Here is a 22,596-nt window from a genome sequence, read left to right on the forward strand (position 1 = left end):
CATTTCAAACATTTTTATTTAAAAAAAATCACCAATATGATTGAGTCCTTCAACCACATTTCCTGTCTCCTAACCCCTCCCCTTAAAGATGTGTATGACAGATATAAAATAGGAAGAAATTTTACTAAGAACTCTAATAGTGCAGCTATATAGTTTCAAAGTCTATTCCAGTGAGCAAAGAGAGTTCTAAAGAAGAAACATCGGTAGGAACCGAATCATGAGAAATACCATGACGATAAAAAGGAGAGCCCATGGGTTCAGGTAGTGGAAAGGAAGACCAACTGGAGTTCTGGTGTGAGAAAGGACAGTTAAAGCTCCACGTTCATTAGAAAGGGGGGACTAAGGGGCTGAAGATGGTGAGAGTCTTTGAAATAATTGAGACTGAACCAGAACCAGGTATAGCTGAGTCCCCCAGAGCAGAGGGAGAGGCACGCATGACTTCCTAGGTCAGGGTAACACGGGCTGAACTCAGAAAAGACAACTCAGGAGGACCGTGCAACACTTCTTACCATCGCTTGGAGTATTCAAGACTCAGGGCCAGTGGTCTCCTGAGCATGCAAGATAAGCTACTGGAGAGCTCACCCTGGTGGTGATGGTGGTGGGGTTGGCTGAGGGGTGAGGAACTGGCAGGATGGCCAACCCTGCAACTACCCAGGCTCAGAACCAGGGGTGTGGTTTGGCCCACCCCGATATCCGCCCCATCTGTGGCTGTCTGTGATCTGCTGGAGCGTGTGAAGGAACTGGTTCTGCAGTTCCTAAGCTACAGGATCTGCTTGATACAGAGCAACAAGAAGATATTCAAGAGGAGGCTCAGTGAGGGCTCAGTATCCACAGAGTAGCCGAGCCCAGAGGCCTCAAACCAGACCAACGACTCTGCAACGAACACTTGCAAGTAAAGATGTATGGACAACAAATAAAACATCACCCAGCTAGAAGGATTGGGGCAAAGAAGCTACTGGTATCTGGGTAATATGGCTCCTTATCTAATAGGTCTCACTCCTGCCTGGTCACTGGTGCACGGGGATAAGAGCTCCTCCAGGAAGGATACAGGGGATCTGCCACTGACAAAATGTTCCCCAGTGTGAGGTCAACACAAACGACAGGTCGACAGAGCACTCCCTGGTCTACTTGGCACCTCGTCAGTATGTGAGCAAAGGTGGTCAGAAGAGAGACTTGACCCAGCAAGTCTTCGTGGCAGCATTCTGTATAAAGAATCCTAAAATAAGTTCCAAAACTGCCTCCTGTTTCCCTGGCATGGGAGAAGAGCCAGGAAGAAGAGCTTTTACACAGTTTAGGACTAAAGGTGTATAACAATAAAATAACACAGTACGTGTAACAGTGGCATCAATCCGGAGCCCCGCAAGCCTGGGAACCATATTAAAGGATTTATCTTTTAGTTTGTTGATCCAATAATTTTATTCATTAACATTTGATTTCTCAATAATAGGACCTACTGAAATTTGGGGAGAATTGTTCTGTGGTATTAAGTAATACTGGTATTGAGTTCATACAGTATGGTGACCACCAATGAAATGACATTTCATTTCAAGGAAAAACAAAAATTAGAAAGTGTTGTTCACTAAATTGGCAAGCATTCATCTTATAAGCATTTGCAGAGATTTAGAAATGTCACTATAAATTCTCTTTTAAAAAAATCCCTTAATACATATTTTTATTCAGTGAATGCAGACCAGGGACCCGGAGAGCAGAGAGCCCTAAGTAGGTCTGTGATCTTGAGCTCTGTAGGGATGTCTGTCCAAAACTGAAGAAGAAAATGTTTGCTTTATAATGATTCCATAGCAGAACCTGCCAGGCTAGGACTTCTACACAACTTAGAATAATCACTATTTAACCCATTTATAGCTTTCTGGGCTGAAGTGTGTACACAGGCCCTAGAATATCTTTAACATCATTATGTCGTTCTGTTAAAGACATGGCATGCAAAAGTTCAATGTCATCTCAAAAATACATGTAGTATGCCCAGTAAAATACATTGGCTAGCATAAAAATCAAAGGAAATAGTAGTTTGGAATATCGGTCCACGTTGCTGGGATTTTGAATTGTGAAATAATCAATAATTCTGCCAATCTTTTCTCGGAAGACAAACTTGAACTTATCACTGGCTTTCATTGTCAAGTCGCTATAGTTTACGTTGTCACCAGAAATTTCAATGCTGGCAAAGCTGATCTTCCGTCTAAAGCTGGAGATGGAGCTGTTGATGATGTTGGTGATATTGACATCTTCTGGTTCCTTTGCTGTCCCCTGGTTCATAGGAAATAAGTTAGCTTGGAAGACAGGGCACAGTAACGTACACGGGTGATACTGTGAAGAGCAGGGTGCTGTGATGGTACCAGACCTGGGCTTAAATCTCAAATGACCGGTCTTTTACTACTGGAAACTTGTTATTTAAATCCCTTTAAGATGTGATTTCCTCATCTGCAACGTGGTAATGATAGCAATTGTTTCTTCATGAGACTAAGGGGAAGATTAAGTGGCATAAATTGAGTAAAACACCTAATAGGTACTTGGTAAAGTTCTAGTCTGTTCCAGGGAGAAGAGAGAAAATAAACTCATTATGTCGTGTGGTCTTTGCTACAAACATAGGAACAGGACTGTGCTCCCTGCAAATCCGGGGAATTTCCACTATCCAACAAGGTGCTGATGGCACAGAAAGTGAGGTCTTGGCTGAGTTACTTCACCACTTGGAGGGCAAATTTCTCAGTAATAAAATAAGGAGGATGATGGCTCGATTTCACTGAGTTTTGGGATACCCCGAGACATGTAGAGGATACAGCACACACTCCACGGTGCATCTCTTGTTATGTCCATAGCGTGGAGGTGAGCACTGGAGTCTTCAGTAGAAGACCTTGGGAATTCTCCAACCCTTGTCTATCATTCTAACAAATCTCAATTTGTGTGTGATATTAGGGAAGCCTTCATGGAAGAGAACACATGAAATCCATATTCTCCTCCGACTGGCACACATGCTCTTTTGACTTTAGTGCTTGGATTGACCACAACAACCAAACACAATGATGAAGGCACTGGCTCTTCTGGTTGCCCATAAACTGGTCTGACAGCACACTGCTTAGGGTGGTACTTTCCTGAATCAGATCCTTATCGTTTGTTTGAGCTTCAGTGTGCTAATGCCCATCAAATTTAGTTTTCAAATAACCTTGGGTGAAAACAATGTATCACACTGGAGAAAAGACATTTTAAGTTAGAGTCCCAAGGATTTTGTTACAAGTTAATTTCTTCTATGTGTTATTTTTGGATAAACTGTTACTTGTACAATTTAAGAATATAAAATTAAATCAAAATTAAGTAAGAACCACAAATTAATCTGAAATGTGTGAACAGCTAAGCATGTCTAGTTTGATACTGGCCTTTTTCTTAGACGCTTGTTCTTATGATTACACTTTTATGTTGCAGATGAATAATAGTCTTTTTTGCTAGAAAATTCAATTTTGATATCCTTTTTTTATCTGGTAAAAGAACAGCACTGGCTAAGGGGTACCAGGACTTCCAAATGTGCCCACCTTAGTAGGGTACGATGCATTAGAACAAAGTGGATTACTCTGGGGATGGGAACCAAGCCCTGATGCCCTCTTCAGAGGGGTGCATGGCCGGGTGATGGATGATAGACAACCCCCTCCAAATCCTTACCCTATCTTTGACTGCCATCTGCTGTAAGGAGCTGTAGTGAGCAACTGCATACTCCAGCAAGGCCCCAAACACGAAGCTGAAGCAGATCCCCAGGTACACATCGATGGCCTTGATGAAGCAGTTGGTGTTGGGGAGGGACGTGCGGGAGCCGATCATCAGCGTGGTCATGGACAACACAGTTGTCACTCCTGGGGGAACAAGCAGGAGCTGTTCCATGTGGCTGTCCCCGCCCACCCCTATCACTCTCTATCATCTGGCTGGGTGACTCCACTCAGGAGGCCACAAGATGAGGACAGGACTCACGAACAACACAGATCTATTTCAAAGAGTCTGTGACCTTCTGGAATACAGTTGTTTTATTCATCTCCAATGTAAGTGACATACTTTTCTAAATAGGACATCTTCTCTCTTCTTTTAGAGATGGACAGTCAGTAATAAAGTCATGGGCAGTGGACTGTTTACACAAGCTCACCTCATCTGCCACCATAAAACAAATGAAAAAAATACAGTCCTTCTGATGCTATCTTTCTCTCCATCTCTGCACCCATCTTTTCTCTCTGGGTAAAGGAATTTATCAAGATATCAACTCTTACAATGACCCAGCAAACATCAGTGAACATAAAGATAGAATTTTAAAAAGCCCCTGATTCACCTAGTTCTTAGAACTTGTCCAGGGGAACTTCTTACCAATGCAGGTTCTCGCAGGAACCGAGTCGAGAGAGATCCAAAACGAAACCCAGGATAACACCACCAGGAAGGTGGAAGGAACGTAGGTTTCCAGAATGAAATACAGGACGTTCCTCCGAAGCTCAAATTGCAAAACCAATCGAGTATAGTTTCCTGAGAGTGCAAACATGAGGTAAGAAACTGCATTTGCTCACACAGGAGAGGAGTTGTCCCATGAACCCCAATTATGTTAAGCCTTCTGTTACCAAAATTTAGTCAGCTTTGAGTTGCACTCTGGTTACCACAGAGGACCTCAGTGTTGCCTGGTATGGGATTTACAGGGGTGCTCTTACCTAACCCCCACACTCATGTCTTTCTTTTTATGCCTTTATCAAGGCATTGTTTCGGTGTTGTGACCGCCAATATTCTAAAACTCTAGCTCATCAGACTGTGAACCACAAGGGGGGAAAATCTGCATCTCTCAACCTTGCACTCACAGTAAACTGTTAATAAATACCCGTCTAATGAAGATTACTTAAGACAGCCCATTGTTTTCAAGATTATTGTAGAATAGGCCCATTAAATGTAATTTAATTTTTGTGTATATGCATATGTGTGTGTGTTTCTGTATTTGTGTGCAAATGTTTGTGGAGACCAGAGTGCAGTCTTAGAAGTTGTTGTTCACAAATCATCTACCTTTTTGCTTGAGACAGGATTTCTTATTGGCCTGGAGCATGCGAAGTAGGCTAGGTGCTGGCCAGAGAGCCTCAGAACTCCACTGTCTTTGCCTCTCTGGCACCGGAATTACAAGTGGCATGCCCTGATTTTTTTTTTCTCCCAGGGAGTTATGGGGATTGAAGTCAAGTCCTCATGCTCGCAAGGTAAGCATATTGGGTTATCCATTCAGGCTCAATAATTTATTTTTTGTTGATTTCAGAGGTATCATTTCAGGATCATGCTTAGGGAATTACCCAAGCACACATGTTATCTATGGGGCATATAAACAATAGAGAGCTGCCATATTTGCTCCCTGTCTTTTTTTCTAGGTGTACATTTAATTTTTAAAGTCATCTAGACTCAACTAGAGTATATGATAAGGTTTTAAAAAGCAGAAATATTGATAAGACAAAGCATTCCTAACTTGACCATAAGGAACTGAGAAGAAAATATCATTGTATGTAAAATCATTTAGAATATGCTTATTTAAGCCAGGCATGGTGGCACACACCTTTAGTCCCAACACTAGGAAGGCAGAGACAGCAGATCTACATGAGTTTGAGGCCAGTTTGTCTACAGAGCAAATTTCAGGTCAGCCAAGGCTATACAGAGAAACCCTATCTTGAAACACCAAAACCAAACCAAAACAACAAAACCCTAAAACTGTTTAAAACCACCAACTCCCAGAGATCTAGTTCTGTACATGACAATTCGATAATTTCACTAATGAGGTGATCATGTAGTTTTGCTACTGTCTTTTTTACCTGTGAGCACGTTTTAAACTTCATTCTTTGACCAGTGCACTCACTAGAAACATGAGTGACTTTTCGTGCTCAAGGGAGTGCTGCATTTGAACAGTCATTAGAGAACCCCGGAAGGGGTTGGCCCAGAGGCTTGCTCTCCAGCCGACCATGTCCACCTGAGTGCAGAGTGCGCAGAAGCCCAGGTTCTGTGCCTGTCTCCCTTCCCCTACTCCACACTGCTACAGAATGCTTGCACTCCACGGGAGTAGAGGTGGAGGCCATGCTGCTTAGGAGTCAGGTTGCGACCTTTCCTTTAAGTATTTTTATTCTGTGGGATGGGTCACAAGAGTTACCTGTCTCCTGCTGGGATACAGTTACCAAGGTGAAATACTGCTGGATGGTGTACTGAGCAAGGCGCAGGCTTTCAAGTCCACGCACAGAATCGTTTCCTCTCAGCCAGGTGAACTCCACATCATTGCCGTCGTATCCCCCTGGAAAACGAAAGCGAGCCTTGGTCAGCGCAAGGATACCGCAGACGTAGCTGGTTTGGGAAATGCTACAGAGTGCAGCAAGAGCTCTATCCTGATGGTATTCAGCCTAAAGGAGTGCGCCACGCAAAAGTGGCTAGGTTTCTCAAGTACAGCGGAATGAAATCTTTTGCTAGGACCGTGTTTGATTGGTTGAGAAGTAGTTCTATGCTAAGCACTGTCCAAGCCTGGTAGGTGATAAAAATGGCTTTCTTCACTACTGAATGGCATTTATTAAGTATGATGTCCCAAAGGGTCCCATGCCGGATTATGTCTTTCCGAGCAGTCTAAGCTTGGATGATGTTGTCTGAGACTCTGGAAGGGATCTATTCATATTTCTCATTGGTATAAATGCAAAAATAAAAAAAATCCTTTAACCAGCCACTTTATGACTCTCTGTCAATATGTGCTTTTGATAAATGTTAGTTTTACTAATATCAGTTGATGGTAGTGATAACAATTACCTTTTATGAGCCTTTTATGTTGTCCTTTACACAACACATATCTCTAATGCTCTCGCAGGCCTTAGGAAGACCCAAGACATTTCTGTGTTTCTTCAATTCTAAGGTTGACTTTTGTCTTTACATTTCTGAAATTGTGAGGTATCTCACAATTGATTTACGTAGGTGAAGTAGCATTTCCTCCTAAAATGTGCTAAGCCGGGCGGTGGTGGCACACGCCTTTAATCCCAGCACTCGGGAGGCAGAGGCAGGCGGATCTCTGTGAGTTCGAGACCAGCCTGTTCTATAAGAGCTAGTTCCAGGACAGGCACCAAAACCACAGAGAAACCCTGTCTCGAAAAACCAAAAAAAAAAAAAAAAAAAAAAGTGCTTATTCACTAGATACTGTACCTTAGACTTGAGGAATTATTTACCCATTATATGTGAAAACTCTCAGATTCTAAAGGGTTTCTTAACTGTCTCAGGATTTAGGTAAGTAAGAGACAAAATCCAGCCCTGTGCCCCTCTCTGGAAAGTTCAATCTCAAAGCCTGTGGATGGTGTTGATAATAATGGAGCATCTATTACTTAGGAGGCAATTTCTAAGCGCCTTGCAACATTATCACCTCCTCCAGTCCTTGCAGAGAAGGTGTGTTCATAGTTAATAAGCACAGACAACAGACACAATTTCATCAGTCACTGGGAAAATGCAAAGCAAAACCACACACTACTTTATACTTGTTAAGATAGTAATAATAAGGACGAGATGAGAAAAACAATAAAGATATTGACAAGCTGGAACTTCACTGGTGGGAATGCAAATATACAACCACTTTCGGAAAGAAAATGACTAACTAAAAACCTAAATAGTATCATTTGAATCAGAATTCTATTCCGAGGTATTTACTTAAGAGGAATGAAGCGCTAGTCACAGAAAGACTTGTATAGAAATATCCACAGCAGCTTTCTGTACAGCAGCCAGATGTGCATCTAAACCAAAAGCCCATTAACCTTTTGGAAAAGCTGGAAAGAATAGTCCTGAACAAACAAAAGGAATGAAGTCCTGATAACATGCCACAGCATTCTGTGGAAAAAGCCAGATGCAAAAGGGAACAGATCGTATTGCTCTTACTTATATAAAATGTTCAGGAGAGACAAATTTACAGTAGCAGAAAGTAAGTTAGGGGCACCTGGGGGTGTGTGGCAGGAAATTGGGGTGATGACAATAAGCACAGGGGATCTCTTTGCGGGGAGGTGATGGGAATATTCCAATAATGCAACCTGTGAATGGCTACATACAGCTTGAAACACATACTTAAAAATGGATGAATTTTCTGGTTCATACATTATAGCTCAATAAACCCAACTTATATAGAAGGCAACTCATTGAGCCTGGTATGCTTACTTTTTCCATTTCAAGGGGTAGAAAACTGAGACTCAGAGAGGTTTGTTAGCCAAAGTCATACAGATAGTGATGTTGCCCCATGATTCCAGCCCCTGTGGTCGCAATCTTGTCATTGCTTCAGAGGTTGCTGAGACTGTGGTGCTGATGTTAGGACCGATATTGTGTTATGAGGCATAAATATGGAAATCGATATCTAGTAGGCTTCATCTTATGATTCCTGAGTGTCTTGAGCCCCAGATAACGCTGTGGGTGTTCCCTTGGAATCCTCCAAAAGTGAGCGGAAGCCGGCCATCGAAACTAGTGAAGAAGACATCTCTCTGAAAATGAGGAGAGCAAGTTCCTACCTGGGTACTTGGTTTCAGCCTAGTAGAGGCTGGCTCACAGTTTTTATTTGCTACCGTCCCCTGTCCCTGGGTGAACGTGGGAGATTAGGATAATATCAGTTCCTTTTTAATGATAGTACATTTGGAAAAAACCCAAACCTTAGTGAGGTTTTATTACCTGAATGCCTGCTAATAAGCATCTGTGGAAGCTTCCTCTGCCCCTTGGGGATGGTGTCTGTATACACAGAGTGCTGAAGTTTCTTGGCGAATCTTGCTCCTGGGACTTGGGATGAGCCCAGCCGTGACACACAGAGGGCAATTATTTCTATTGTGCTCCACTCGAATTGCTTCTCTGTTTGGTAACCCCAAGTTGCATTCTGCTACCAAACAGCTGCGTTGCTTCAAGAAGGGTTTGCATGCACTGAATCAATAGGATAATTAATCTGCTTAAGTCTGTAACTAAATGTGTACTTCTAAAAATGGCTTCTCCTCATAATGGTTCTTCTCTCCTGGCTTTGCTTACTTGTTCCCTTAAGTATAGAGTACCCAGTGGTCCCCAAGGCTTGTCTATAGCTATTTTCCACTTTGATGCCCTAATGACTCATATCTGTGGCATTATTTCCCTATCACAGGTGCCCAAATTTGGAGATGTTCGGAGATGCATACAAAGGAACAATGGAGACTGTTTAACCATCCCAAGGAACTGATTTGACCTACATCCATTTAGAGCGAACCGTCATTTTCCATCCTAGGAAATTTTCAGGTTATAATTTAGATGCTCGGTTACCCACAGCACTGTACGACACTTTCCATATACCAAATAAGATCCCTTACGTGTTGGAGGCAGCTGCATCATAAACAGCAGTGAGCGATTTGAGTATTTGGGTTTTCTCCTCTAGGGCCTTTCCCATGCTGGGCAAGCATTGTGTGCCCCCCCACCCACCACAAACCCCCACTCCTCCTTGCTCCTTACTAACCTTTAACCTTTGCTCTGTTCCTTCTTGTTTCTGTGGTACTGTGCCCTGCTTTTTTTTGTCCACTTAGCCAACTGGAACCGGTCCCTCCTCTGATTTCAGGTGGCAATTTCCTCTGGACACCTCTGACCATTTAACAGGCTTTCATGGTGCCATTACTTTTTATTGCTTGTCTTTTATTCTTTCATAATTGTTTTAAGCCCCGTGCTGTCTGTCAGGTGGTACACCTCTCGAAGACTGGCAAATCGTTTTATTTTTGCAGCGCAAACATTTGCCACAGCGTCTAACACAGAACAGGCTTGTAGTTGTTGAATGGGCGAACTGACGGAGGGGGGTAGGCAGATGGAACCCAACCAGCCAGCCAGACTAGCTGGAGGCTTTGGTGGGAAAATATGTAGAACTGAAGTATTAGACCGAGTCAAAATATTTTCCGTAAGACATAGAGAAAAGGGAAAACACTGGCCTTGCTCCTAAGTAACCGAAAAGAGCTGGCGTGAAAGAAGCTTCAGACTGCCGCCTGGTAGTCATGCTGGATTTCGGCTTAACATTTGGCAGGATTTGGGAATCCCACAAGCACGATGTGGTCTCTTGGTTTGGAGAAAAGTGGTGAATATCAGTTGGTGCTAGAGAACCTAGAAATCCCATACACTTGCTTAAAACCTTATTAGAGTATACTAGGGAGAAGTGGATAGCCCGGACCACATACAAGCAAATCACTGGGAGGGAATCTTCATGAGCCTTCTGGCCAGTGAAAGAGCTCTTGGAACTGTTGGCCCCTCTTCCTGGGCTCCAGTTCCACTGCTCCTGCTTCCCAGGTCCCTTTAGAAAAATGCTAAATTGTGATGAACCACAATTTCTATCGTCATAAGGTGGGGAGAACAACACTTATGTGTTGTTTAGAAGGTATCTGAGGGTGTGGCATGTGGAAGCAACACTATTTATTAGAAAAAGAGCTCTATTATTAATTATTATTTTCATGGTTGCCAGTAGAAAACTGGTCTGGGCCAGGTGACCACGGCGAAGGCAGATTGAGATCATATTGTTAGCTGTCCCTTCTATAGTCACTTTCTAACCAGCTTCCCTCCTTCCTCTGTAGTTGCTTAGCAAGGTTTGGCTAGAAGCCAGTGCATTTCTATTAGGAAAAGAAAAAGAAACCTTTTTTGAGGACTTCTGGGCTCCAAAGGGTAGCCTGCAGCACGTTTAGTAACAAATGCAAATGGGGTTGACGAAGCCCAGGATGTCTACATCTGGGGTTGATTTGGTTTTGGTAGAGCAAGAGTGGATGTGTGAATAAAGGTCATAGCCATGGAATGGTTACCAAGAGCTCACCTGGAATCACAGACCCCTGAGTATGAGTAGCCCGAGAGCCAGCATAAAGAAAACACATTAAGTTCTAAGTATCAGGAGGTAGCTTAGGTCTACTTTCGTCAAGATGTTTTCTTTAAACCAGAAATACTCATGAAACAAGATTCCATGGTTATATAAGTCTGGGAAAGGATACACTCCTTGAAATTCATGGAATTAGCTCTTGGAGGCTCCTAAAAGTTCTGTAGCAATGGAGAATGTTATTATTTTAGGCTTTGTGGACAATACAGTCTCTATCATAAATACTCCATCCTGTTATTACAGTGTGACCATAGACATTTGCAAGTGAGTGGCCATCACTCTGCTATAACATCACTACTTCCAGAAACAGGTGATGGGGCCAGACTTGGCAGATAAATCCGGTTTGCTGGCCATGGTCTACACATCACTATTTTCTTCAGCCATCTCTCTGTGCATGGGTGAAGGTATTTGGTATTAACGTAGAATGGTTTTTCCCCAAAGATACAATGCTACACAGTTTACCCTTGAGAAGCAGCTAAATCTATTTGGAAGTTAGGGTCAATAGCTAAATCCGTTGTGGATCTATTGTGGATCAGCATAAACGAAGAAGGGTCCGAGGACATGGGGTGCTCTGCAAAAGCAGAGATGGAGGTCTTCCAGGAAAGTCCCCCGGGGCCTTGAGGATGTATACTCACAGCTCTCTAGCTGCAGCTTGCAGGTCTGTGTGTCCATGGGGTATTTAGACAGGTCCATGTTGCAAGTCACGGTTGTTGTGATCCTAACGGGAAAAAGAAAAGAAATGAACTTAGAAAGAGTGCTACGAGGAAGAGATGGCATTTCTTCCCCAGGGCTGCTTCAAGAGGACTTTTTCTCAGACTCTTATGGGGACATGTGGCTGGTAGCCTACACCCAAGCATTCCTGAGGTTTTCTGGGCTCAGTGACACTCATCCGACCCAGTTAAAGCTGGATCCAGAGTGGAAGAAGCTGGACTACTGGCAACTCAGAGGCAAACACCCACACTATTACGGAACAGACTCAATCTCCAATGTGTTGAAGATGTCTTATAAACATATTTTAAACTTCATTCAACTTCTTTTAAGTGTTTAAGGGCATTGGGTCCTTTGGAACTGGAGTCAGGAATGGTTGTGAGTCACCGTGTGGGTGCTGGGAACCAAACCCAGGTCCTCAGCAAGAGCAGCAAGTGCTCTTAAGTAAGGGCTGAGTCATCTCTCCAGCCTCTGGAAATGCTTTTTAAAAATTCTAATTTATTTTTTCATGCAAATTATTTTGATCATATTCTTTCCTTTACCCCAACTGTTCCCAGATCATCTTCACTTCCTACCCACTCAACTTCACGTTCTCTCTCTCTCAAAAAAAATCTCACAAACAAACAAACACCTAAATCCCAAACCAAAATAGCAATAGCAAAGCATGCAGAACAAAACAAAACCCAACGGAAGCTGTTTTGTATGGGGCAGCTATTCCTGAATATGGGGCCTTCTTTGAAGTATGGCTGATATAATGTCACTCCATTTAGAGAAAAGTGATTTCCCCACTCCAGCAGCTATCAATCACAACCAGTGTCCTGGTTAGGGGTGGGACTTTGTGTCCACTTCCTCTTTCTGGAGATGCTTTGCATTTAGGTTTTCAGTGACCACCCCTTGTAGGCCTGGAACAGTGATCACTGGACTTGCCTAGGCTCACAAAGCTTTGAGCAGCACAGTTGGTACAGGTGACCTGGGCTCCTTGATGGGATCAGGATGCAGAGAACCTAGAGGGTATCAGGTACTACAGCTCACACAGCTCTTGGGTTCACCCAAGGATGCTCAACAAGACATCAATAAAGTCCTCACAGTGGAGATTTTAAAAGCCAGGCCTTTATCTTCCTTTCTTACATTCACACATTTTTACTAGGTCCCTCATTTATGAAGTTCAGTGCTGGGTACACCTAGGAGGCAGATTGTTTGCTCATGGCATAGTATCCAACTTAATGGAGCGTTACATCTCCTTAAGGGAGACAGAAAAACAACCACTGGTTACTGGTTGCTTACTGCAAGCCAGTTTCTGTGCTAAGGATGTCACACACATTAAGCCTTTGAATAGCTCTATGATATAAAAACTGCTATTATTTTTATTTTGTTTTTGAGGAAACTGAGGCTCAGAGGGCCTAGTGACTTGCTCAAGTTCACAGAGCTGTTTAGGACAAGAGTTTCATAGCAGATAGCGATGATGGCACATGCCTTTAATCCCAGCACCTGGGAGGCAGAGGCAAGTGGATCTCTGTGAGTTTGAGGCTATCTTGGTCTACAGAGAGAGTTCCAGGACAGCCAGGGCTGTTATGCAATAGAGTGTATGAAAAAATTGAATTAGAATGAACACAGAGAAGCCCTGTCTTGAAAAGCAAAACAAAACAACAACAATAAAAAAGGAGCCTAGTGCAAATTGTTCATCAAGTATGATTCATTGGTAATTCTTACATTCTTACCCAGGCCGATGGCACTACATGCTGTAACACAGAATAGATGCACACCTCCAGGTACACAAGTGTATATGAACACACCTGTGTGAACAGGTTCCCATGGAAGCATGGAAATATGTAGAATGGGAATCAATGGAGAGTTAGATTTCTTAAAAGAAATTTGTACTGGTCTCAGTAAAACTTAGTGTTGCTGAGGCATGCCCAGAAATGCTATTTATTGGTTAGTTCAGTCCTTGCTTTATAACTTCAGGTCTTTCTTATGATTAAAGGTTAGTCTATTCATGTTTACTAGTTGATCTGGGAGTTGATCTTGGACTCAGGGAGTCCAAGTGTTCACAGCCCTTGCACAGGGCAAACCTCCGTGTAGGCTGCCTCATGCAACACTCAGGGAGTCCAAGTGTGCACAGCCCTTGCACAGGATAAACCTCCATGTAGGGTGCCTCACACAGTACTCGGGGAGCCCAAGTGTGCACAGCCCTTGTACAGGATAAACCTCCATGTAGGGTGTCTCACGCAGTACTCAGGGATCCCCCTTCCTTTCCAATCACTGAGAGGGTTGCATGAGACAGAAGGAACTTTAGGCCCTGGCAATTTGGGGTGGTGGCCTGTAGCTGCAGGTAGTCTTTGGGATCCACGCCTTGTGTGTTTGTATAAACATGTCTCAGACAAACAGAGATGTAAAGATATCCCGCTCTACTGAACCCTGTGGAAGACAAATTCTTTACATAGATTTCTTTGTTTGTTCATGTCTTTACTCTTCCTTGCCCTCCTTCCCTCCTCCTCTTCTCCCTCATTCTCTCCCCTTCTCTGTGTGTGTGTGGTATATGTGTTTGTGTGCATGTTGGGGCTGGCATTGGGATACCTTCCTCGGTGACTTTTCCATCTTATTTATTTGTATATATGTACCCGTATATTTGTTTGTGTTTATATTCACATGCGTGGGTACACATGTGTGAGGGTGTGCAGGCACCTGTATGTGCTGTGTACACGTGAAGGCCAGAGGCTGAGTGACTTCCTCAATCACTCTCCACCTTAAACATTGAGGCAGGGTTTCTTAGTGAACCTGGACTTCACGGATTTGCGTAGTGTAGCCAGACGTCTTTCTCTGGAGATCTCTGTTTTTCAAAGGCCAAATGCACAGGTGGGCTGCCATGCCTTCCCAGCATTTAAATGAATGGTAGGGCTTAGAACTCTAATCTTTACACCTGGGCAGCAAGCATTTTATTCAGGAAGCCATTGGACCTCATTCTATTAGTCTTTTCTTTTGAGACTTGGTCTCTCATTGAACCTGGAGCTTGCAGCTTAGGGCTAGACTGGGTGCTTAGTAAGTCGCAAGATCTGCCTGTCTGTATCCGTCAGCACCGGGGGTTTTAGGTGCATGCCACTAGGGCTCAGCTTTTACACCGGCACTGGGATTCAGATCTCAGGTCCCCATGCTATCTCTCTAGTACCTTTTCTTCTTTGTCTGCTAAATTTCCCCACTCTTAAAGGCCCAGTTCATAACCCTTTGAAAACATATTCTATCACAGCCTCTAACCATTAACCTACACCCCAACTGGGGTCCTGGCACCCAATATTTCCTCTGTTTACACCCTGTACTCTCAGGAGCGGGTCTATCTTACTCCATTTTCCTTAGCATACTGCATGAGACCTGGCACGCAGCAGTTGCTCAGATGCAACTAGTGCCGGGTATACTGAGAGAAGCCCTTCTGAATGGTTGTGGGGTATAAACCAGAGGAATTTGTGATGAATGGGGGCTCAGACCGGCCCTTTGGTACTGGTCTGAAGTACTCAGGATATATGTGTCTTTACCTCCAACCCCAGAGTCCCCGATGCCTGCTCACCTGAGTGCGTACAGGACCGTGCCATTGGAGAAGAGGCGGATGAGCCTGTTTCCCACCGTGACTTCATGGAGGAAGGACTTCTTGGACTCCACAATGTAAGTGTCTGGTACCCAGAGGAACTCCACAAGACGGGCATCTAGAGTGAAGCTCTTGTTGCCTTCGAACACCAGCCGTGGGTCTGTCCAGCGCTGCCGGAGGTAAATGGTGGCTGTGTAGTCCTAAGAGGAAAGCCAGAAATGGAAATGATAGGCAGGAGAGAAGAAGGAAGGAAGACCCCCCCCCCAAAAAAAAAAAAACAGAAGAAAGGGCGTTAAGTTTTACCCCTTCTTTCCCTCATATGATATGATATGTATGTATGTCTGTGTGTGTGTATTTAAATTATTGGTGTGGTGCTTTCAGGGCTTGGGCCTACTTGACATAAAAGCTCACACTGCCTAAGAACACAGTTGCCATTGAACTGATAAAGGTTTTGTTGGACAAAATGCCTGGGATACCCAGGATTTACCCATCATGCCTCAAGGGCCCTCTTGGAAATCTGCCTTTCTCCTGGCTTCATCTTTCTGGTGTCCTCTAAAGTTGGTCATTAAATCATTAGTTTTCATCAGTGGTCCTTTCTCTGAAAGACCATGTGAAGGCCAGGTCTCTGAACCATGTTTTCTCTTCTTTTCCTCAATTTTTATTTCTCAGTAAATGCACTCACTTCTTTTTCTATTTTCTCTCTTCCTAGCCTTTGAGTCTGTTTCCTTCCTGATACCCAGAAAATCCATTGTAGAAACATCTTCTGCTATCTCTACTTAGGAGACAGAACTCTGGCATCTGCCATTCTGTTTCTGAGTAATCTGCTAACATCACCATTGAAAGCAAGGAGAGGGCCCACGGTGGGATGCCACTGGGCAACAATTACCATGTTACTCTCTGAAATGCTAGAGATGCTTGCGATGTCCAGAGTCAGTGCTATCCGAACTGGGTCACCTGAGAATGCAGAAAAACCAGAGAGACTTATATAGAAACGCAAACACGAATCCTCCTTCCCACCACACATTTCCACCCCCTGCCCTACTTCGTAGGTTGGAAACAAAACTATTAAAAATTATAAAAGCAATATTCATGTATTAGAAATATTTAAATAATCTGAACTATAAAAATAAGAAAATTAATTTTATCTTCCCAGGAACAACCATTCAGTATGAAAAATATACACAAATACCCGGGGACATCATGATTCATAAGAGAGGCCACACAATTATTAATTAATGGGTATTTAAAAATATTTTAAGATTAAATTTACTTATTTTGGTGTGTGTGAGAGAGAGAAAGAGAGAGAAAGGGAGAGAGAGAAAAGAGAGAGAAAGAGCAAGAGCCGGGGGGGGGGTACAGAGGGAGAGAGAGAGAGAGATGAAGGAAGGGGGGTGATGTGTGCCATCCATTCTGTGGGAATTGGTGGTCACCTCTGCTTTTAAGGCAGGATCTCTCATTATTTTGGCTGTGCACACCAAGCCTAAGGCTGTCTGGTCTGAGGGTTCCTGCACATTCATCTACCTCCACCTCCCATCTTGCCCAAGAAATGCTAGGATTACAGGTAGGTGTCACTAGATCCAGCTTTTACGTTGAGTCAAGGAACAGAACTCAGAGAGTCAGGCTGTGTGTGGCAGGAACTTTCACCTGCCAAGCCATCTCCCTGGCCCATAATGTGTATTTTAAAGAGGCTGATGGCAAAGCACCTGTCCACTCTTATGTGGAAGGTTCTTCCTGTGGCGCCTGCAGGGGGCTGGTTGGGCAGGGTGGGGCAGAGATTTGCTCGCATGATTGTACACAAATGACTTTCCTTTCCTTTAGTTAAGGAAATTTACCAAAAAATGACATCAAAGACTGATATTGGCCAAGTTCCTGCTGACCCCAGACACTTTCTTCCTTTCCTATTTGGAGCTCTAAAGTTTTACAATATCAGAGGCGTGTCACCATGGTTGATCTTACGTAAGCCTCGGTCCTGGGGTTTGAAAGACTCCTCTGAGAATCGTGTTTTGTTCTGAAGACTGGAGTGTAAGGGCCATTGTTTTCAGAAGCCAAAGAGGCCAGGCCAGGGCCATCTCTTTAGATGGAGATGGGGAAGAAGGGATCTGGAGTGTGAGCCACATGAATTCAGATCTTAACTCTGAACTCCCCTTGCTCTGCCATAGGGGATAAGTTACGGAATCTTCTAGAGCAGTTTTTTCACTCTCTACATCTCTAGAGAGATGGAGGTTCAATGACATTAGAGGTGTGACAGTGTTTTAGCCAGGGGCAGCAAGAAGGAATGCATGCAAAATGCCCGCCTATTCTTTCTGGGAATCTCAGAGATGGTTCCCTGCACACCGCTTCCGGTATCATACCCGCCTTGCTTTGACACATGCCCCATCTGTAGGGTCCCCCATTCTCTCTCACTCTCTTCCATGATCCTAGCTAAGGTTGGGGGAAGGGACAATTTTGCTCACCAGCATGAAGGATAAAGCAGGTCTCACTTGCATTAAAGAGCTGAGATAGCCTCAGGGGACTGTGGCAATGAACCAGGAAGAAAGGAGATGGAATTCTAAAGAAATTAGAAAAATATCTAATCATCTGATTGGTCAGAATTAGTCAAAGCAACCTAACAATTAAAGGGTTGGTAATCCAGGAAAACCAAGCTACAGAATGTAGGGAGGGAATTGGAAATGGTGTTTTCGAGACAGTGCGATGGAAAGGTAAGGGTTAATGGTCGGTGCGAAATCTTTGAGGACAGAGTGGCAGCGCATGGTGCTAGGTGGTCGCCAGAAGAGTCTGGAGTCAGAGAGAGATGGTTGCATGTCATGCATCAGTGTGACCTCAAGTTCATTGCTAAACTTCTCTGTGCTGCTTCCTCCCGTGTTAAATGGTGTGCAACTCGCTGTCACAGTTCCCAATGTTTGTCCCCTCCCAAACTCGTGTGGAAATGGCTGTGTAAGAGGTGGAGCTTTCAGAAGGGATTAGTCCTTGAGAGTTCCTGAGCATGAGCAGGGTGGATGCTGCTTGGAGAGGGCGAGTCCAGCTCTCCCTTATCTCCCTCAACCCTCCCCCCACCTCTACCACGTGTTGACAAAACAACAGGGCCCAGGCAAAATGCGGGCATTGTACTACCGAACTCTAAGCCTGTGAATCTGGGTTTGTTTAGGTTGCTCAAGGCCAGGCATTACGTGATAGCTGCACAAGACAGGCTGAGGCAAGCGCCAGCACAGAGGACTGGGTGGAAGAGCATGGACAGGAAAGCGATGGGTCCCCTCACTCTGGCTCGCTGGGGAGTGCAGAGTGGAGCGCACACAGGAGCTCTAGTCCCACCATGGGTTTTGCTTAGTTTCCCACTATCTAGTACAGCCCAGCCAGTCTTGACTGTTTTATGGACCCGAACTTGATATGGTGTCCTGAAACTACACAAGTGAGCTGTGCCACCAGAGGGCACCTCTCTCCTAGGAAAAAGGTAGGAGGCGTGGGCAGTGTCTGTAGTGCCCCTTGACAACCTTTGCTTTACCCAGCTTAGGCCCTGGAAAGTACTATGGAAGTTTTTGTCTTCCAAGGAGCTCAGTGGCCAAGAAGCGCTACAGGAAGCAAGGGCACACCCTTTGACCCACAGGGCGCCCAGCAGGACAGGTTCCTTGAGGACATGGAGTGCATAAAGTCGCTAGGCCCCGTGCTGTGCTTCCTCTCCTTTTAAGCAAGGTGGAACAGGGCCTCACACTCCCTTAAGTTCACTCTCAGTGCTCTGTTCTCTGAACAACCTCCCTGCCCAACATCTCTGCTTCTGGTTGGCCCGTCATTGTGAAAACCTGAAGAATAATGTCCTGACTTAGTTGTTTGAGATTTGGGAGGCAAGACAAATGGATGTGAGCAAGCTCTTCAGATTCACATGCTTATTGTTAGTGTGTGGTAAAGTCTGGAAACCCAGAGCTTGTGATGGCTTGCTTGGCCCTCGACATGGAGAACAGAACCTAACCATGGGACCAGACATTGCCCAGATCTTCAGCTGAGCCGGCGAGATTGCCTGAGGGTCCTGGTGGTGATAGTAGATCAGCAGCCTTGCTCTAACGCCCCACAGATAAGTGGTAGCATAGATGTCAGCCGCCCAGAAACCTGCGCAGAACAGCACGCTAAGGCAGGAGGGATCCAACAGAAGCAGAGACAGAGGCCTCCTCTGCTGGGTGACTTTGCGCCCGAACTCCCCAGCGGCCTTACCTTCTACGCTTCCATCAGTGCTTCTGCCTAGACACCTCTGTCTAGACTTCCTTGCCTTTCTCTCCTCACCTCGTGGTCTGAGGGCCCTTCCGGCTTCTCTCTCTGCTCTCACTCTTTGCAAAGTTTCCTACCCCTGCACCCGCACCCGATGTCTGACCACCAGTGGAGCTGGACTTACTCACTGTCCTAGATCTGACTAGAGATTGTCACCATCACAAGCTAGAAGCAGGAAGGGCAAGGAGCTAGTTATGAAATGCAATGATTCAGGGGTGGGCTGTGGAGGAATCAGACAGAGCCATTCTGAGGAGGGCAGCCTTTCTCGGAGATATGATGGAAAATTGTGTTCCTAGAGAGAAAAGTTGGTGGAGTAACTCAAGGCAGATGAGCAGCCTCTGCGTTGGCACGGAAGCCAGAGGCTAAGGATGCTGCTGGGCATTTGGGGGCCATATTGTGGGACATTGTGGAAGGGAGAGAATGACAGGCAGACAGAGAGGGCTTGGAATGCCTGCACTTCAGGCTAGGCTACTGGGTCACGTGCCTATGTTCTGAGCAGGCAGATGGCCCAGGAGGTGATTTAGATAGAAATGAGGGGTGACCATTGTAGGTGGCAGACTACAGGCAGAAAGGCCTGATGGAGCGGTGCTGATGGCACACGGCAAGTTCCTGGCATGGTGACCACGGAGGTAGGGAGAAGGAAGAGTGTGGGGCAGAGGCTGCCAGAGGCTCCTACATCCACCACTTCACTCCACAATGCTGAAGAGAGAACAACTTTAACTTCGAAGTGGAGAGCAGAGTGCTTTCATTGAGATAGTACAAAAAATCACAAGCGCGTGTTCTTATCCATCCTTCCCAGTTCCTAAAGCAGCGACCAGTCCGGGGGTGGAGTCAGCAAAGCCTCCTGAAGCTCGCTGCTGCTTTTTGCCTCTGTTCCTATCCTCTAGAACTGATATCCTTGTCACAAAGGAGAACCTACCACCAAAGTTGGGCCTGAGGAATTTGTTATATCCCGCCGTGAGGTTCTCAAAGCCAGGCAAGGAAAGCTTGTCACTTCTGCTGACCTCCACATTGAACTGGTTCCCCTGGATGCACGTCCTGGAAGGGAGAATTGCTTTTGTGGCTATGTCCAAAAAATGATGAACATAGTTAGACATGAATTTGATTGACATCCCCTGTGTGTGTGCATGTTTGTGTATGTGCACGTGTACATGTTCTACACACACACGCACGCACACACACACACACACACGCACACACACATGGTGGCTTTCCTGAGGAGACATTGCTTACTTTCTACCTATTGAGTTAGCCTTTCCATCTTTTTACCCACTTGCTATAGATGAAACTGTCACGGTAATTTGGCCACCCTCCAAGCATCTTTTCTTTTTTATTTATTTATTGATTGTGTGTGTTGTATGAGTGTATGTGCAGGCGTGTGTACTTGTGCATCAAATGTCTTCCTCTGTTTCTCTCTTTCTATTCCTTTGAGGCAGGGTCTCTCCCTGAACTTGGGACTCAAGAAACCCTCATAGATCTTCTTATCTCCATCCTACTTGGCAGCTCCAAAATTTACTCGCATTTGTGGGACTCTGGTCCTCGAGGTCATTGTTAACCACTGAGCCACTACCCCAGTGTCTTATGAAAAACACAAGTCCACCTGTCTGTGACCATTTTAGAAACAAGAAATGTTCTTGTTCTGATGTTTCAGGGAGATGAAGGGGCTGGGTTTTGGCTTGCCATAAGTTAAATAAAAACTGCTGCAAGCCCTTCTATCATGACCATATCAGAGTAGCCCTCACTAGGCCATTCTGGGGTAGCACAACTCACCTTTGAGAGAGGAGACTCAGACATACAAAGGCCAGGTAGAGGTTGTGGCTCATGTTGAAGGAGCTATTCACACACAGAGAGAGACTGAAGGAGGAATGACCTGGAGAAACAAGGAGCAAGGTGAGGGGACAGTCCAAAGGTCCACTACCTCCAGTTCCACTGTCTTCAGGGGTCTCCAGACCCGGCACGAGGAGCAGCGTCTTTGTACATCCTTTCTTCTAGCACCGGCTCCTCGAGTCATCCAGATACACTGTCATTTGGGAACTAATATTTTTGATACACCCCAGATATAGGTAGAGTCCTTGTTAATACGGTGGATTTTCAGAACTAGTGTCCATACCCAGTCTGGGGGTGCACATTTGCCTGTATATTTGAGGAGCCCCAGGCCTCCCTGACCCCTCCAGCTTTACATTCATGCTGGCCAAACCAGACACTGTCCTATTTAGTTCAGGGCTCAGGCCTTTCAGGCAGGTTGTGTTCTTACCTAATCTTTCCCATCTATAGTGGGCAGGCTTATCCCTGTCTTACAATGAGGAAACAGCTTTGTGGGAAAGCACACAGTACTTGTGAATGCCAGAGGTGAGTTTGAGCTGGAGCTGGCTGCCTTGTCTCTTTCCTCTAAGACTAGCAACAGCTTATGCTTTCTTTGGCCTGAAGATGCTCAGCATCTTCATCACCCCCCACACCCGATCACAGAGCTCTGAAGCTTCTCTGTGCCGGTGTTCACAAGAGGGCTATTGGACAGCCTGCTCCAGAGGCCTGGTTTCCTCGGGTGGGGGACCTGCAGTCAGACATCTCTCAGAGATCAGGGGCAGCTAGCAGAGCAGCCTCGGACCTGCCATGCTGGTGACAGGGCAGAGTGGTGGCCTCAAGTTCAGGCCCCTTCCCAGAGTGGGCTACCTACTTCTCAGTGCTAACCCCGGTGAGTCTTCCCACTTTCTAGAACCTAAGCAATTTAGAGCTGTGGGTCAGAGGCAGCCATTTAATTATTGAATAACATGCTGTTTACCAAGCAGTATCCCCTTATTAGAGAAATGAAAATGGACAGAAGTTCACGGAGTCACAAGTGTATATCACAGCACACACCGGTGCAGATTTACAGTTTTTTATGTGTTAGGGGTGTTTTGCCTTCATGTGTGTCTATGCACCATGGGCACACAGTGCCCATGGAGGCCAGAAGAAGGGACAGAATCATATTGGAACTGGAGTTGGAGTTAACTGTTAGCTGCATGTGGGTGTTGGAAATAAAGCCCAGGACCTCTGGAAGAGCCGCCAGTACTCTCAACCACTGAGCCCCACCTCAGCCCCATGCAGATTTATAGATGGGAACAGATGTGCCTCTTTGCTGAGGGATGTTGAGTCAGGGTAGTTGTATATGTGTAGGGGTCTCTATCATACTATAACCCTAAAGAACTGTTTCAAAAAACCAAGAAAGTATTTAGTC

The 22,596-nt window shown here is 45.1% G+C and overlaps 1 protein-coding gene across 1 annotated transcript; it reads right to left on the reverse strand.

Annotated features, from left to right (window-relative positions):
• Positions 1–1,959: 1,959 nt before the first annotated feature.
• Gabrp (gamma-aminobutyric acid type A receptor subunit pi) lies at positions 1,960–21,205 on the reverse strand. The gene is made up of 9 exons (XM_057776487.1): positions 21,153–21,205; positions 20,302–20,420; positions 16,015–16,082; positions 15,111–15,328; positions 11,482–11,564; positions 6,146–6,283; positions 4,354–4,506; positions 3,667–3,854; positions 1,960–2,262 (listed from the first exon to the last, which is right to left on the reverse strand). The coding sequence occupies exons 1-9, from the start codon at positions 21,203–21,205 to the stop codon at positions 1,960–1,962; spliced, it is 1,323 nt and encodes a 440-aa protein (XP_057632470.1).
• Positions 21,206–22,596: the final 1,391 nt, after the last annotated feature.

This window comes from Chionomys nivalis, chromosome 7 (genome assembly GCF_950005125.1).
Source record: "Chionomys nivalis chromosome 7, mChiNiv1.1, whole genome shotgun sequence".
In the NCBI taxonomy this organism is placed as follows: domain Eukaryota; kingdom Metazoa; phylum Chordata; class Mammalia; order Rodentia; family Cricetidae; genus Chionomys; species Chionomys nivalis.

Excerpts from the sequence above, each read along its gene's own strand:
- Gabrp (XM_057776487.1), bottom strand. The coding sequence starts at position 21,205 with ATGAGCCACAACCTCTACCTGGCCTTTGTATGTCTGAGTCTCCTCTCT. Across the intron at positions 11,565-15,110 it reads ACGGTCCTGTACGCACTCAG|GATCACAACAACCGTGACTT; the intron begins GTGAGCAGGCAT and ends TTTTCCCGTTAG. Across the intron at positions 4,507-6,145 it reads TGTATCCCAGCAGGAGACAG|GAAACTATACTCGATTGGTT; the intron begins GTAACTCTTGTG and ends TTGCACTCTCAG.